The following is a 14,391-nucleotide window of genomic DNA, read 5'->3' on the forward strand; positions in this document are numbered from 1 at the left end:
ACGAAAATGCTTGATTGCAACATSGTCTAGGAAGAAGGCGCCAATTCAACAGCGCGCTGTTTCAGAACCGCCGACAGCGACCGCCAACAAATGCAGGGGAGAGCGCATTAGTTATAAAATAATMATATTTGTGTTAGTGTTGCACCATTGTTCTTTATCATGTACAATTTCAGTAACACGTGTCTTAAAGTGATGGACTGTACCATCCCCACAGCCTCCACAATGGATTAGTCCWCTCATAGGCGTAAATCAGTTGTCTTGTACACCATGAATAATTTTTTTGACTACTGCTCGACTAAAGAAATCTCRGTCGACCAAACAATCGACCAGTCGACTAAATTCAGTCAGCGCTTGGAAGGACGCCTGTATCTTTGTAGTGACTGGTTGTATTGATACTCCATCCAAAGTGTAATTAATAACTTCACCATGCTCAAAGGGATATTCAATGTCTGCTTTTTTTATTTTCACCCATCTGCCAATATGTGCCCTTCTTTGTGAGGCATTGGAAAACATCCCTGATCTTTGTGGTTGAATCTGTGTTTGAAATTCACTTCTCTACTGAGGGACCTTACAGATAATTGTATATGTGGGGTACAGAGATGAGGTAGTCATTCAAAAATCATGTTAAACACTATTGCACACACAAGTTGCATGGACAAAGGGGTTTAACRCCTTATACTTATTGACTAAAGACATTTCAGATGTTCATTTTAATTTGTTTACATTCCACTAACATTATGGGGCATTGTATGTAGGCCATTTTAAATTCAGGCWGTAACACAACAAAATGTGGAAAAAGTAAAGGGGTGTGAATACTTTCTGAAGACACTGTCATTTTACCATGGTGTTACTAGTGTAATGACAGTAACTGCACAGGTATAGGAGCGACCACATCTCACCATGGCAGTGGTAACACCCACTTGTGGAAGGGTGTTTTGTGACATCGTCTTTGTCTCTTTCTTGTTCAGGGGAAACGTAGGGCTGTCTGCAGTGTGTGCCTACGACATGTTGTCAGTAGAAAATGTATTCTCCAAGGGGAAGTACATGCAGAAAGCCACAGTGGAACAGTCTCACACCAAGTGGGTGAGGTACAACGGGATCACTCCCACCCCTCGCCCAGGAGCTGTAAGTGTTGCTTGCTGACATCACCTTCTAAACATGTCTACATCTTTTTAATTTTTTTGTAGTTATGTTTAATCATATGCTTCCCCACTGTTTTCCATTGACCCCAATTTTGAGTTGGATTGAATTGTCATATTTGCACTGGGTTAGAGCGTTGTATCCTTCATAGCATTATCCCTCTCACTCCTATCCATCTGTAGTGCATCAACAACCACCACCGTCTCCAGAACATCAGCAGCTCTCTCCACCTGCCTGACAAGACCCTGCAGTTTGTTAAGGACCATCCTTTACTGGAAGACCCCGTCCTTCCCATCGGCAACGGGCCCAAACTCATCACCAAGGACGTCAGCTACACCCAGATCGCTGTGGAGAGGGTGCAGGCGCTGGACAACAATTTATATGACGTCATATTCACTGGGACCGGTAGGCACGAACGCTTCTCACGGGAGCTGGCTGAGGCTCAGAGGACAGTGTTGTGTGGGAGTTAGGGTCAATTCCATTTTTAATTCAGTTAATTAAAATGTTGTTGTGAAAGGTGTTTATTTGATGGGATTATGATCAACTCTCAGCTCCTGATTTAAGACAAAAGGGACGTCTTTCAGTCCTTGATATGACGTTGACGTTTCCCCCTCTAACCCTTCAGATAAAGGAATCCTGCACAAATCGGTGGTGTATGATGGGCTGGTCCATACAGTGGAAGAGATTCAGCTTCTCCACAAGTCTGAGCCTATCAAAACCTTGCTTCTGTCATCACAAGGGGTAAGTCAAAGAGTAATATGGAAGGAGACTCTCACATCTGTGTCTCACGGGAAAGTGAGTTCTCCTCTCCTGTGATAACACTAAAACTGAGGAAGACGGCGAAACGTCAGTCAGCAGTTYGCATCGTGTACAATGGATTAAAGGGAGCAAAAATAATCTCTTTCAAGTTCCTTTTCAACGTTTTTCTTGTTAAGCCATTTCCAATAAAACTAAGCTATTGAATACCCAAGACAAGCTAAGCTTTATTTCTTCATTTGAGAAGTCTACCTCCCCACTAACTTTGGCTTTCGTGTCTATGTAAAACTGTTCAACTCGAGAGTAGAAAAAGGGGAAGTTACCGACCAGAGACGACAAGTCTGCGCCGACGTTAAAACCACAACTTCTCTCGGTGAATGAATAATGAGCATTGTTTGCTCTCTACGGGCCAGACTTACACGGCATTTAAGCATTTTTACAGACACTGTAAAAACTGTGCCTCATAGAATGTGTTGACTTTGAAGGTATAAGTCTGTGACGGTCTTGGAATTTGAGGTTACTGTAATTGGCGTGTTTCAGACTCAAAAGAAACACGTGGCTTTTCTCTGCAACTTCACTACTATTACACTTTGCTATTATCAGTAGCATTTCATTCTTATTATTCAAGTTCAAGTTAAACCATTCACCATTTTGCCCCCACTTTTCCTAACAATTCACATAACTTCCCCAACGCTGCTTTAAAAAATATATATTTGTATTTAACCTTTATTTAACTAAGGAAGTCGGTTAAGAACAAAATATTATTTACAATGACGGCCTACCAAAAGGCATAAGGCCTCATGCGGAGACAGGGGCCTGGGATTTAAAATGTTTTATAAATACAATATAAATATAGGACAAAACACACATCCCAACAAGAGAAACAACACAACACTACATAAAGAGAGACCTAAGACAACAACATAGCAAGGCAGCAACACATGATAACAACATGGTAGCAATACAACATGGTAGCAGCACAAAACATGGTACAAACATTATTGGGCACAGACAACAGCACAAAGGTCAAGAAGGTAGAGACAACAATACATCACACAAAGCAGCCACAACTGTCAGTAAGAGTGTCCATGATTGAGTCTTCGAATGCTGCTGCGGTCATCCTCTGTGACAATGTGTTGTTCAAAGTGTCAAGAGAGGACGCAGTGATGAGAGAAATCCTATACTACTGGAGAAACATTATGCTTCTGACAATATTAGGATATAGGCTATGCATTCTATAGGATGAATCATGAAAGGAGCTTGGCTACGTTTTCATTCAGTTGCAACCCGAGGAAACGCAAAACTGGCACCTCATCATTCCTCGCACATATGCTGGCATAGCTTCAAATCCTTTCTGTAGGACATCAAAGAAAATCTACATTATAGGATGATGCTAAATCAATGTAGCCTGTCCTATAAATTGACGATGAGCGTTTTAATGGGGCTATATAGTGATAGGCTATATGAAGATAAAATTGACAACCATTAGAAAATAGAAAACCGTCCAATGATCAGCCGCTGATACACATTTGAAGCAAAGGTTGGTTGTGTTTTTACTTATCTTTTGTTGGTTGAGGGCTTGTAAGTAAGCATTTCACTGTTGTATGTGACAAATTTGATTTGGTTATGTTGACACATTTTTCATTTGAGCTTTAACTAAATCTGTGCCACCACTCATTGATGAGGGTCAACTCTGGTGGATTTTGTTGTCTCTGTCTTTTAGGGTTGCCAATAGCAACAGTGGTACTGTAGACTTACTTTAGTTTTCCTATAATATATATATATAGCCTTCTCCCTTGGCATATCGCTTCCCTTTCTCTATAGCTTTTGAACGATTAGCCTGAAAAATATAAACAAAACAATTTCAAAGATTTTACTGAGTTACAGTTCATGTAAGGAAATCAGTCAATTCAAATAAATAAATTAGGCCCTAATCTATAGATTTCACATGACTGGGAATACAGATATGCATCTCTTAGTCACAGGTACCTTTAAAAAAAGGAGGTAGGGGGGGTGGATCAGAACCAGTCAGTATCTGGTGTGAACACCATTTGCCTCATGCAGCGTGACACGTCTCCTTCACATAGTTGATCAGGCTGTTGATTGTGGTCTGTGGAATGTTGTCCCACTACTCTGCAATGGCTGTGCGAAGTTGCTGGATATTAGCGGGAACTGGAACATGCTGTCGTACAAGTCGATCCAGACCATCCCAAATATGCTCAATGGATGACATGTCTGGGGTGTATGCAGGCCATGGAAGAACTGTGACATCTTCAGCTTCCAGGAATTGTATACAGATCCTTGTTCATTATCATGCTGAAGCATGAGGTGATGGCGGTGGATGAATGGCACGACAATGGGCCTCAGGATCTCGTCACGGTATCTCTGTGCATTCAAATTGCCATCGTGTTCATTGTCCTTAGCTTATGCCTGCCCATACCATAACCCTACCGCCAACATGGGGCACTCTGTTCACAACATTGACTTCGGCAAACCGCTCGCCCACACGACACCATACACRTGGTCTGAAGTTGAGGACGGTTGGCCGYACTGCCAAATTCTCTAAAACGACATTGGAGTCGGCTTATGGTAGAGAAATTAACATTCAGTTCTCTGGCAACAGCTCTGTTGGACATTCCTGCAGTCAGCATGCCAATTGCACGCTCCCTCAACTTGAGACATCCGTGGCGTTTTGTGACAAAACGGCACATTTTAGATTGGCCTTTTATTGCCCCCAGCACAAGGTGCACCTGTGTAATGATCCTGCTGTTGAATCAGCTTCTTGATATGCCACACCTGTCAGGTGGATGGATTATCTTGGTGAAGGAGAAATGCTTGCGAACGGGGATGTTAACAAATTTGTGCACAAAATTTGAGAGAAATACAATTTTTGTATTTCAGCTCATGATACATGGGACCAACACTTTACATGTTGTGTTTCTATTTTTGTTCAGTGTATATAGTTTAAAACTAATAGGCCTAGGTCTATTCAAGGAGAGAAGCATGGATCGATCCTCTTGCTTGCTGAATGGCTATAAAATAGGCTACAGTACAGCGTTGGCAATGAACTGGCGTGGGGGTTTGAATGGCGAGAGTGACGTGTAGCCTAGCTCTGGTGTAATGTGTTTACATTGGCTAAATTGATACTTTGCTGCATTGCAAACGTTAAAAAAAACAGACAGAAATGAATTCACACAACGTGAATTGCGCAGCCTGTCAGTGGCAGTGTCCCAGATAACAATTTCAATTGGTCAACAACTTTATTATCGAATGAAGAAAATATGTTTTACGAAAAAATAGAGATTGTTGCAGGACGATATTTTGCAACTGGTGTGAACAGACGTGCTCGTATAGATTATTTTTCTTCCTAATTATTCGATTTGAAAATAACGGACTTGGTGAGAAAGGGCCTTTACTGAAAATGTGTCATTTAAAAATCATGACGGGAGCATTCGATTCGTATTAAAGAGATGGGAGTCCAGACAKGCTACTTTAGGACACTTTCTGAATGGACATAGGCCTATAGAGAGAATCAGCGAACTCACACACACACACACACACGTAAAAGCACCCATCAATCAAAGCCACCAKCGTATGTCAGACTCGAGCAAATATCATTTTTTTCATGAAAACGTTAAAAAAAATCTAGGCCTACTTTAGGCTTTCTGAAAGTAGGATATGAGATAATGAATTGACAAGGAAAGTGTGAAGGTGAGAGAGACAGCTATGCGATAGTATGAAGTTGAAATTTAACAATATTAAAATGGAAACAAATAAACGCAACATGTTCATAGCCTATTTATCAGCGTTGATTAGTCTATAAATGGGAATAAAAGATTTCCTTGTCGAAATATTCCATGCCAGGTTGGAGATGATTGACACATTGTCCATTTGGCGCATTATACGCCTCAGAGCCAGAACAACCATGTTAACTGCTGTTGAATAATTAACGAATAGTCACACTATTAAAAGAAGACCGATTTTAATTTATTTACTAGCAAGCAATGAAAACGTGCCTTGTATAAAAGGAAGTACACATATATATTTTTTAAATGTACTGAAGTGCCATAGCCTATAGGCTAGCGCTTTGACAGCCCCGCGCAACTAGCGCATTAGCTGCTGGAGCTTGAAACGACAATTGGAAAGAGAAGATGTAGACGGACTATGTTAGCAAAACAATCCCTTATAATCATTAGTAAACACTCCCGCTATTTGGTGAAGTTTATCTACATGAAAATACAGTTAATTATTAAATAAGTAGCCCAAAATGAATGTAGGCCTATTTTAAATATATTTGACAGTTATTTTATTTTCATGGCGGTTTTCAGCCATAACAGTCAGTTACACGGTATTCGGCTACCATCACAGACCTATGTGTGTGTGGTTGTGTTCACAGACGAGGTCCCTGTACGCTGGCTCGGACTCGGGCGTGGTGCAGTCTCCTACTGCGTTCTGTGACAAGTACCCATCCTGTTCAGACTGTATCTTGACCCGGGACCCTTACTGTGCCTGGGACCCAGATTCTTCCACCTGTGTCAACATCTTCCACACCCAGGGCCTCACACACCGGTAACACTCCTTTTATTATGGCATTAGGATTATCAGCACAATGCAAAACCTACGTGTTTTTACTGCCTCAGTGTAACCTGAAAGTGTCGACCCTGATGTACGTCTACCTAATGTCAGTTCTGTTTTGTTTTTCAGGAACTTGATCCAGAGCCTTAACGGGGATGCAGACAAGTGTCCCTCAGGTCTGTACCTCTGCATACTGACTAGCTATTGGCAGAGAGACGGGCTGCAGTGCTAACAGTAAACAAATACGCTCATTTAGGAATGTCTTTAAATCGCTTTAGTTCAAGTTGAATTGCTATATAAACATCTTACTTACCAGAGATTTCACATTACACAGCATTAAAAAACAGCAAGGAAGTTCAGGACAGATCTAGTAACACCAGCCCTCTCTTCAGAGAGTAAACTCCTCTCCTCTCCTCACAGTGCCAGGGCTCTCCGTGGAGAACTACCAGCGTGTGACAGTTAAACCAGGGAGTTCAGCTGAGCTGCCATGCCTGGTTCAGTCCAACCTGGCCGTGGTGGTCTGGAAGCAGAACAGCAGCACCATGACCGAGGCCTCCAAGTTCCACCTGATGGGTGAGACGGGTCTGCTCATTTACAGCGTGGCCCCAGAGGACCACGGCCTATACGAGTGCTGGTCACTGGAGTGGGCCCCTGTTGCAGGGAAGAACTTCAGCCGCCTCCTGGCTGGGTATGTCCTAGACGTGGATGTCCCCAGGAGGCCTTCACCGCGAGGCCACCCCCCTCAGACCGCCAGCACCCTCGGCTCCGCTCACCCCCACCACCAGTCCACCGCTGCCACTGAAGGTAATAACGGTAACACCGTGAGACCCCTCCCACTAACTTCAGCCCCTCCCAGCTCCACCGCCCTCACCTCACCACCACCCACTCACAGCGCCTCGTCATCACTAACCACGCCCCCCAGCAGCAGCAGCACCGCCAGGCTCCTTCCCCCCAGCTCCAGCGCTGTCCCGCTCCCAGAGACCCGGGACCCTGCGACAGAGTACCTCCAACACGACAACAGCAGTACTTTCTTCTTCCTCTTCCTCCTGTTCTTCCTCCTCTTCCTGGCTGCCCTGGTCTACAACTGTTACATGCAGTACCTACCAGGGCCGTGTCTTCGTCTTCGTGCGGCTCTGCTGGGAAGCCAGAAGAAGCCCCAGTCCGAGTATTTAGCCTGCGAGGCCGGCCTCATGGAGCCTGTCACAGTAGACAAGCTGGACGTAAAGGATCAGATCCGCCTCTCTCAGAATGGGGTACAGCCCCGAGCCCTGAGAGACACCGGCTATGAGACCGAGCCAGAGTGTAGCAACGGCAAGATCCCCTCTCGCAGCTACGGGGGAGAGGACAGTCCTTCTAAAGAGAAGCCCTTTGACGTGGACTGTGACTCACAGCCTATTGAATATGCAGACGCAGATCAAGAAGCATCACCGTACTAAAAGATGCACATCTCAGCTTCTCTTTTTACTAGTGCAAGAATATTAAGGCTTGTTATTTATAGGGTTCTTCTCCCTTGCTGGCTCTCTCCACATAGTGGGCCTATACATACAAACCTGTGTGTTATACATAAGCTCAGTGGCCACCTCTCTTTCAGAAGGACAGACTGAGGCAGATTACTTCAGTTATTAGGAGGTCAAGTCACACATCCCGCTTGCCTTCAGAGATTCTCTTACTCACTCTGGCTACCCCAAGATCAATAAAATGTAGGACCTACTAACTAAATATTAAAATCATAGCCTAATCTCTGTGCAAACCTGTAACCATCTCGCTCTGCATTTTTCCAGCAAGAAACGCTGATTTTTATTCCAAATTGGAAACATTGTTTACCAAATTGGTAAGTTAACTTGTTTTCCAAATTGGAGCCTTTTTCGTTATTTTTTTGTACAATGCGGGGAGCTTCTTCTTTTAACGGTGTTAAAACATAACATGGGAACTTCTTCTTCTAAGGCTGTTAAAACATAACATGGGAACTTCTTCTTCTAAGGCTGTTAAAACATAACATGGGAACTTCTTCTAAGGCTGTTAAAACATAACTTGTTTGTTGTATTTTTCTGAATATTCAGTGAATAAGGCTATTTGACATAGTAGGTCAGCTGCTTTCCATCTCAACTTATAGGACGAGCTCCTATAGAACCTCTAGGACAATCTCCTCTAGAACCTATAGTACCATCTAATCTAGAATCTCTAGGAAGATCTCCTCTAGAACCTCTAGGACGATCTGTAAATTCTCAGGGACGGTTTGTTAGTTCGCTCTATGCCTTGTTCTCTGGTGGTGGTTAGAAAAAGCTATGTTGATAAACAGACAACCACTGGTGGCCAGTGACTGACTGATGGAAAAGGTGTGGTGAGATCTATAGATATTTATACAATGGGTGGGTCTAATCCTGGACGCTGACTGATTAAAACCGCATTCCAACCGTTGTCTATTCCACAAGTTACCACCGGCTAAAGCTGTAACGTTGAAATGCCTATTTACTCTGTTCCATCTGACTGCTCAATCCACTGTTTCATCAGCCCAGACACTATAAAAAGCATCTTGACATTATCTACCATTTCTTTAAGACTRGCAATTGGTTTTCAGTAGTTTGTCTCTCTCTGACATTTGCAACACTGTTTCAGTATTGAAATTCGATCTTCAGCTGTCCCATAGTAATGAATGTGTCGGGATGAGACAGGCAGGCAGCTTTTCTCAGCCAGTCAAAATCATTAATCAGCGTAATTTTTATGGATGTATACAAAGAAATGTAAATAGAAAACAGGTAGAACTAAATGAAGTGCAGCTAGTTTGCAGTCTTTCCAGCTTCAGTTTGAAGTGATTGTGTTAGCTGTGTTGTTGACTAGCTCCGCTGAACAACAGTGTCCTGACGAGAGAGCACATTTTCTATGCCAGGTGAAATCGTACCTCATTAGCTTATTGTTATGGATGTATCCGGATGTATGCAAATAAATGTCACTAGAAAACGGCTTAAGTAAATGCAGCTACTTTGTTGTTATTCTGGCTGCACTCTTTGACGTGACTAAGTTAGCCAGCTAGCTAGCTAGCAAGCAAGGGATAAAAACGTTGCCAGCCAGTATGCCAATCGAAGATTTAGAACGAACGACTGGGTCGCGTCTCTGGCAACCGAACCAATAGAACAAACGACCAGCCGGCTTGGATAGCAACCCTAGATTTGTGTCCGGACTATATTTTGTGGAAGGATGAAATGGTATGAATAAATTCATAAAAATAATGTTTTTCGTTAAAATATGTAAATCATTATTTGAATGTGTTAGTAACCCGTTGTATAAAAGTGATAATGCCCTCAAGCCGGTGTTTGGAGGTTATATTGGCACGGTTTTCGACTTCGTCTCGGGCCTAACAACACCCGTGCCAATATATCCTCCGAACACCTGCTTGAGGTCATTGTTACTTAAATCTAGTCTCATTCCTTACATGTTTGACAAGGACAATTTTAAAGACCGAGGAGGGCCCTGGGTCAGATTAAGCCTATGAGGCATCTTCAGCTGTTTTATGAAAGGAGGACTTGGTTTTGGTAATCATCAGATGTTTTATGAAAGGAGGACTTGGTTTTGGTAATCATCAGATGTTTTATGAAAGGAGGACTGGTTTTGGTAATCATCCCGTTTTATGAAAAGAGGACTTGGTTTTGGTAATCATCAGATGTTTTATGAAAGGAGGACTTGGTTTTGGTAATCGTCCCGTTTTATGAAAAGAGGACTTGGTTTTGGTAATCATCAGATGTTTTATGAAAGGAGGACGTGGTTTTGGTAATCTTGTTTTTATACGGCGGCAGAAGAAAGCAAAGTGCTGAAGTGAGTGAACGTGACTCACTAGATGATGACGACGGGAAATGCTGGACACTCAAACCACTGCTGTCTGAAGAGCACAGACCTCTCCAGAGCTACACGGCTCTATTCTAGCTCTGTCTCTTCATCTCCTGTGAATCTACAATTCCAATGGTAGGAAGACACGTGAACTCTGAGGTCATATTTACTAGACATGATCTTCCTCCATATTAATCTGTGTTGGTTAGTTTTCCCCACTGGTCATGTCAGTATGTACAGTTTGAGTCCAGATTAAGCTTCTCTAATGTTAGATGCTTTGTAAAATGAAAAGGTGAAATATTATAAAGCATTTCTGTTTTCTTTGTCCTTAGAACATTGGCACTGGAAGTAATCAGATGTTTTTTTTTATTGAATGAAGCTTTAAGTTTTACTCTTTAAAGATGATTATTTAGTAATAACTGTTAGATCTGTATTAGTATGTTCTCATTTTATTTTAGCGTAGTAATGTTTTTTTTATTTTTTTATTCTATGGATGTATTGGTTCACAAAGCCTCTTTAATAGTTAGACCTATAGCCTCCCCTCCTGTGTCTGTCTGTTTCACACATTTCTCTTACTGCGTGGCTGTTGTCCTTAGAGAACTCTCCTTTCTCTCCCTCGGCTCTCCCCACCTCCTCCCTCTCTCCCTCACAGCCGCCTCCTCTGCTGTTCCTCCTCTCTCTCCTGTTGACACTTCCTCATCCCTGTCCACCTCGGGAAGTAGTCCCTCTCTCCCTCCTTCCTCCACCTCCTCTGAGGGGTTAGGGGTGTGCCTGCTGCCCCCATCCCTCCAAGACCAGGCTTGGGGGGTTCAGGCTCAGGAGGCCTTCCTGCTCTTCTGTCTGGCCTTGGGTGAGTGGTGCCTGTTGTGACCTATGTGTGTGTCTCTCTCTCACTCCACACCTTGCATGTGGCCTTCTCCCTTCAGACACACATCAACCAACCCCCTACATACCTACCTACCTTTCTACCCTAACCTGGGATGTGTTCACATCCTTAAAACAAGTGTGTTCCTTGAGCCATGTGTTATTCTGACCCCTTTTAAATCCGATAGATGACGGTACAATAATGTAATGAAAAGTTAGATGTTTTTGTGTTGATAAGGTACAGTAGATCAGCTCACTGAAATATGTATTTGATTGATCAAGTTGTCTCAAAGGTTTTAGTTCCATTTTTTTTTTTTTTTATAAACTTGCACCATTTTGTATATTGTGTTATTGGGAAATCTGAGACTGATATTTAATTTGAAACGAGGCGAGAGAGGTCTTTATAAGAACAAAATACTGTTTTTGGTACTTTTTAAGCTCTGTGTCAATTACTGAGTTTCAATACTATCTAATACTAGAACTTGTGCCTGTACAGTGTATATATGGAATATACTTTTTGAAGATGTTCATATATCCATAGACATTCTGGGGTTACTGTTCGTAGGGAGGTTTTAATACATCCTGATTTCAAATGTTTTGAACGTTTAGCCTACTGGTTTAACTGTCATAATGCTAACGTGCAAACCAAGCTAACTAGGTTACTTTTATACACACGAACAGGAAATGTAAGAAGACAAGCTTCTGGTTTTATTAAAGTTTTAGTCTTTATGACCTTTTTGAAAGATTAAAATTGCATACATTGAAAAACAAATTGACTGAATGTGATCTTTTGAAACGAATGAAAAGGCCATCGGAGACCATTGCACAACAGTCATTCACCTCACCACAAATGAAGTTTTCCCTCAATCACGATTGAAAGTTTAAAATATGCTGACGCACAACAGGAGTATATCTATTTGGACTCAAATCTGCACACTTGATCCTAGGCAGTATTTAGAATGAAGTGGTTCATACTAATATATGCTACCATATTAGAATCTGAAAACTGTGCAAATTATGTGCAGAATGATAAGTCCTTTCTGTGCTGAGGATCTGTTGGAATCAGATCTGTCAGGTATTTCTATGATCGCGAACCAAGGAGTTTGTTTGGGGTGAGAGCTTAGAATTGATGTGCCTCGACAGCAATTTTAATGTGCCAAAGCATACCTGGTTTACGGAAATAAAACTTTGAGTAAAGCAGAATTTAATTGATCTGCTTTCTCTCAGTTTGGGCTGAAACACTGTGAATCAGAATAGTATGTCAGTACTATAGCATTGCTCTATATTAAGTGGCTAAGGAGCTTAGCTGGAGAAACGGGGCTGGTTTCCTGGACAGAGATGAAGCCCTGGACTAAAAAGCATGTTCACAATAGAGACTCTCCATCCAAAGTCCATATGAAGTCCCATTATGTCCTTCAGGTCCCAGTGATCTCCAAATTCACTGGCAGGTGAACGGGGCCCACCTGGAGACGCCCATCACAGAGTACCGCCACCCCTTGGTCCGGGGGGACCCCCATGGAGAGGTGCTGGTGAGCAGCTGGGTGAGAGAGAGGGCCCTGGTCAAGGACTCCAGCTACCAATGTGTCGCTGCGTCCAAAGCAGGAAATRACACGTCTAAAGTGGACCTCAACATCCTCAGTAGAGGTAGTGATCATAGATGGCTGGGATAGCTACATCTTTATATTGCTCCCCTCTCTCCCCATATGCTCCTGCCTGCATGTTGGACGAATCCTATGAATGAGTCCTTGTCAAATGATGCAGTAGGTTCTAGAAAATCAATGCCAACTCAAATCTTATTAACAAGGACAGGGGTGTAATCATTAGCTAAACGTTGCATTTTGCAACAACAAAAAATTGAGGTAGGTCCCTCCCCCGTTTTCGTTCCATTTGCTTCTGTTTAAGAAATGTTTTGCAACAGAATCTGCGTAATGAATACGCCCCCAGGCAAACATTCTTACATTACCAGGGTTGTGTTCATTAGGGCACACAACGGAAAATGGTTTGCAAGTCCAGGTGTTAATTATTTTACTTTTTCAGTACGTTTTCTTCCGTTTGGTGCCTAATGAGCATGAGGACCCAGTTCTCTTGATTCAACTGATATTACAGTAGTCAATTGTCAAATACAGTAAGTTTTCAACTGATATTACAGTATTGCCTACTGTAATATCAGTTGAATCAAGAGAACTGGGTCATCGTGCTCATTAGGCACCAAACGTAAGAAAACGTACTGAAACAGTGACAGTGTCAAATACGGTAACTTTTGTTTCTGATGAACAGATGAAGACAGTATTCCATCCAGAGATATGAGCCAATGGAGGAGTGCCCTCTCAGAACACGAAAAACAGCTAAAGAGGTGGAAAAGAGCATGGGTAGGTTAATATTCACTAAGCACCAAATCATTGGGAAAGTAGTGAACTTAGATTGGGGTGTTTTGTGTGTGTCAGAAACTGCAGTGAAATTAAAAATATGAGTAACTTTTTTTCAATAATGTTGAAAATACATTTGATAAAAGTTTCATAACGCTGCTTGAGCGTGTGCATGAAAGATTACATAACGCACATAATTTAGAAGCCACCCTGAACTCACGCATGCTTTTTAACCTTGCGTGCCAAATTTTGATGGCTCTGCATGTCTGTTTAGGGCCGGGGCCGAGGGGGAAGTGGTTTAATGTGCTCTCCTTATCTAATATCTTAGACCATTGCAGAGGTGATGAATTCCAGTGACTCAAGAAGTGAATGCCCCATACTTCTACACGGTTCAAAAATAGTTAACTATTTAAAACGGCACAAAAATGTGGTTGTTTCCTGGTTCAACCTTGTACGTGTCTCGGGCAAGGATCATCAACTAGATTCAGCTGCGGGACCATTTTTTTATTGAGTGGATGGTCAGGGGGTCAGAACATAATTACAGATCATTTGTAGACTGCAAAATGGATCTCAAGAAGCCCAAACCGATATATTTGTCTAAAACAATCATTACARTGTAAATGTACTTTTATTCTGGCTGGCTGCATATTTCAAGATATGGCATATGAGGGTGCAGTGAGATACTCGACTGGTTGGACGATACCTTTCTCGTCAATCATCTTCAAAAAGTGTATACTTAACTGGAAATCAACCAATCCTCCATCGTTGGCACAATGGAAAGGTCAAATGCTTTATCTAGATGTTGAAAGTGCGTGGGCGAAGGCAGTTTGAGGCCATGTGGCGGAGAGCGATTGCGGGCGCTGGGGGG

The 14,391-nt window shown here is 42.4% G+C and overlaps 1 protein-coding gene across 7 annotated transcripts in view; it reads left to right on the top strand.

The window, feature by feature from the left end:
- The window catches only part of sema4d (sema domain, immunoglobulin domain (Ig), transmembrane domain (TM) and short cytoplasmic domain, (semaphorin) 4D), a 74,949-nt gene that overhangs the window by 58,864 nt on the left and 1,694 nt on the right, over positions 1 to 14,391 (top strand). For 5 of the 7 annotated variants that reach the window (XM_024011161.2, XM_024011164.2, XM_024011163.2 and 2 more), the window contains 6 exons: positions 969 to 1,125; positions 1,323 to 1,545; positions 1,766 to 1,881; positions 6,293 to 6,465; positions 6,601 to 6,647; positions 6,892 to 11,037. In XM_024011161.2, the coding sequence (XP_023866929.1) occupies positions 969 to 1,125; positions 1,323 to 1,545; positions 1,766 to 1,881; positions 6,293 to 6,465; positions 6,601 to 6,647; positions 6,892 to 7,907 (1,732 nt within the window). In that variant the 3' untranslated portion in view covers positions 7,908 to 11,037. Of the gene's footprint in view, positions 1 to 968; positions 1,126 to 1,322; positions 1,546 to 1,765; positions 1,882 to 6,292; positions 6,466 to 6,600; positions 6,648 to 6,891; positions 11,144 to 12,576; positions 12,802 to 13,434; positions 13,527 to 14,391 lie in introns of those variants that run through there. The other 2 variants (XM_024011166.2, XM_024011167.2) reach the window with 2 other exon arrangements.

The sequence above is a fragment of the Salvelinus sp. IW2-2015 genome, linkage group LG20 (assembly GCF_002910315.2).
Source record: "Salvelinus sp. IW2-2015 linkage group LG20, ASM291031v2, whole genome shotgun sequence".
In the NCBI taxonomy this organism is placed as follows: Eukaryota; Metazoa; Chordata; class Actinopteri; order Salmoniformes; family Salmonidae; genus Salvelinus; species Salvelinus sp. IW2-2015.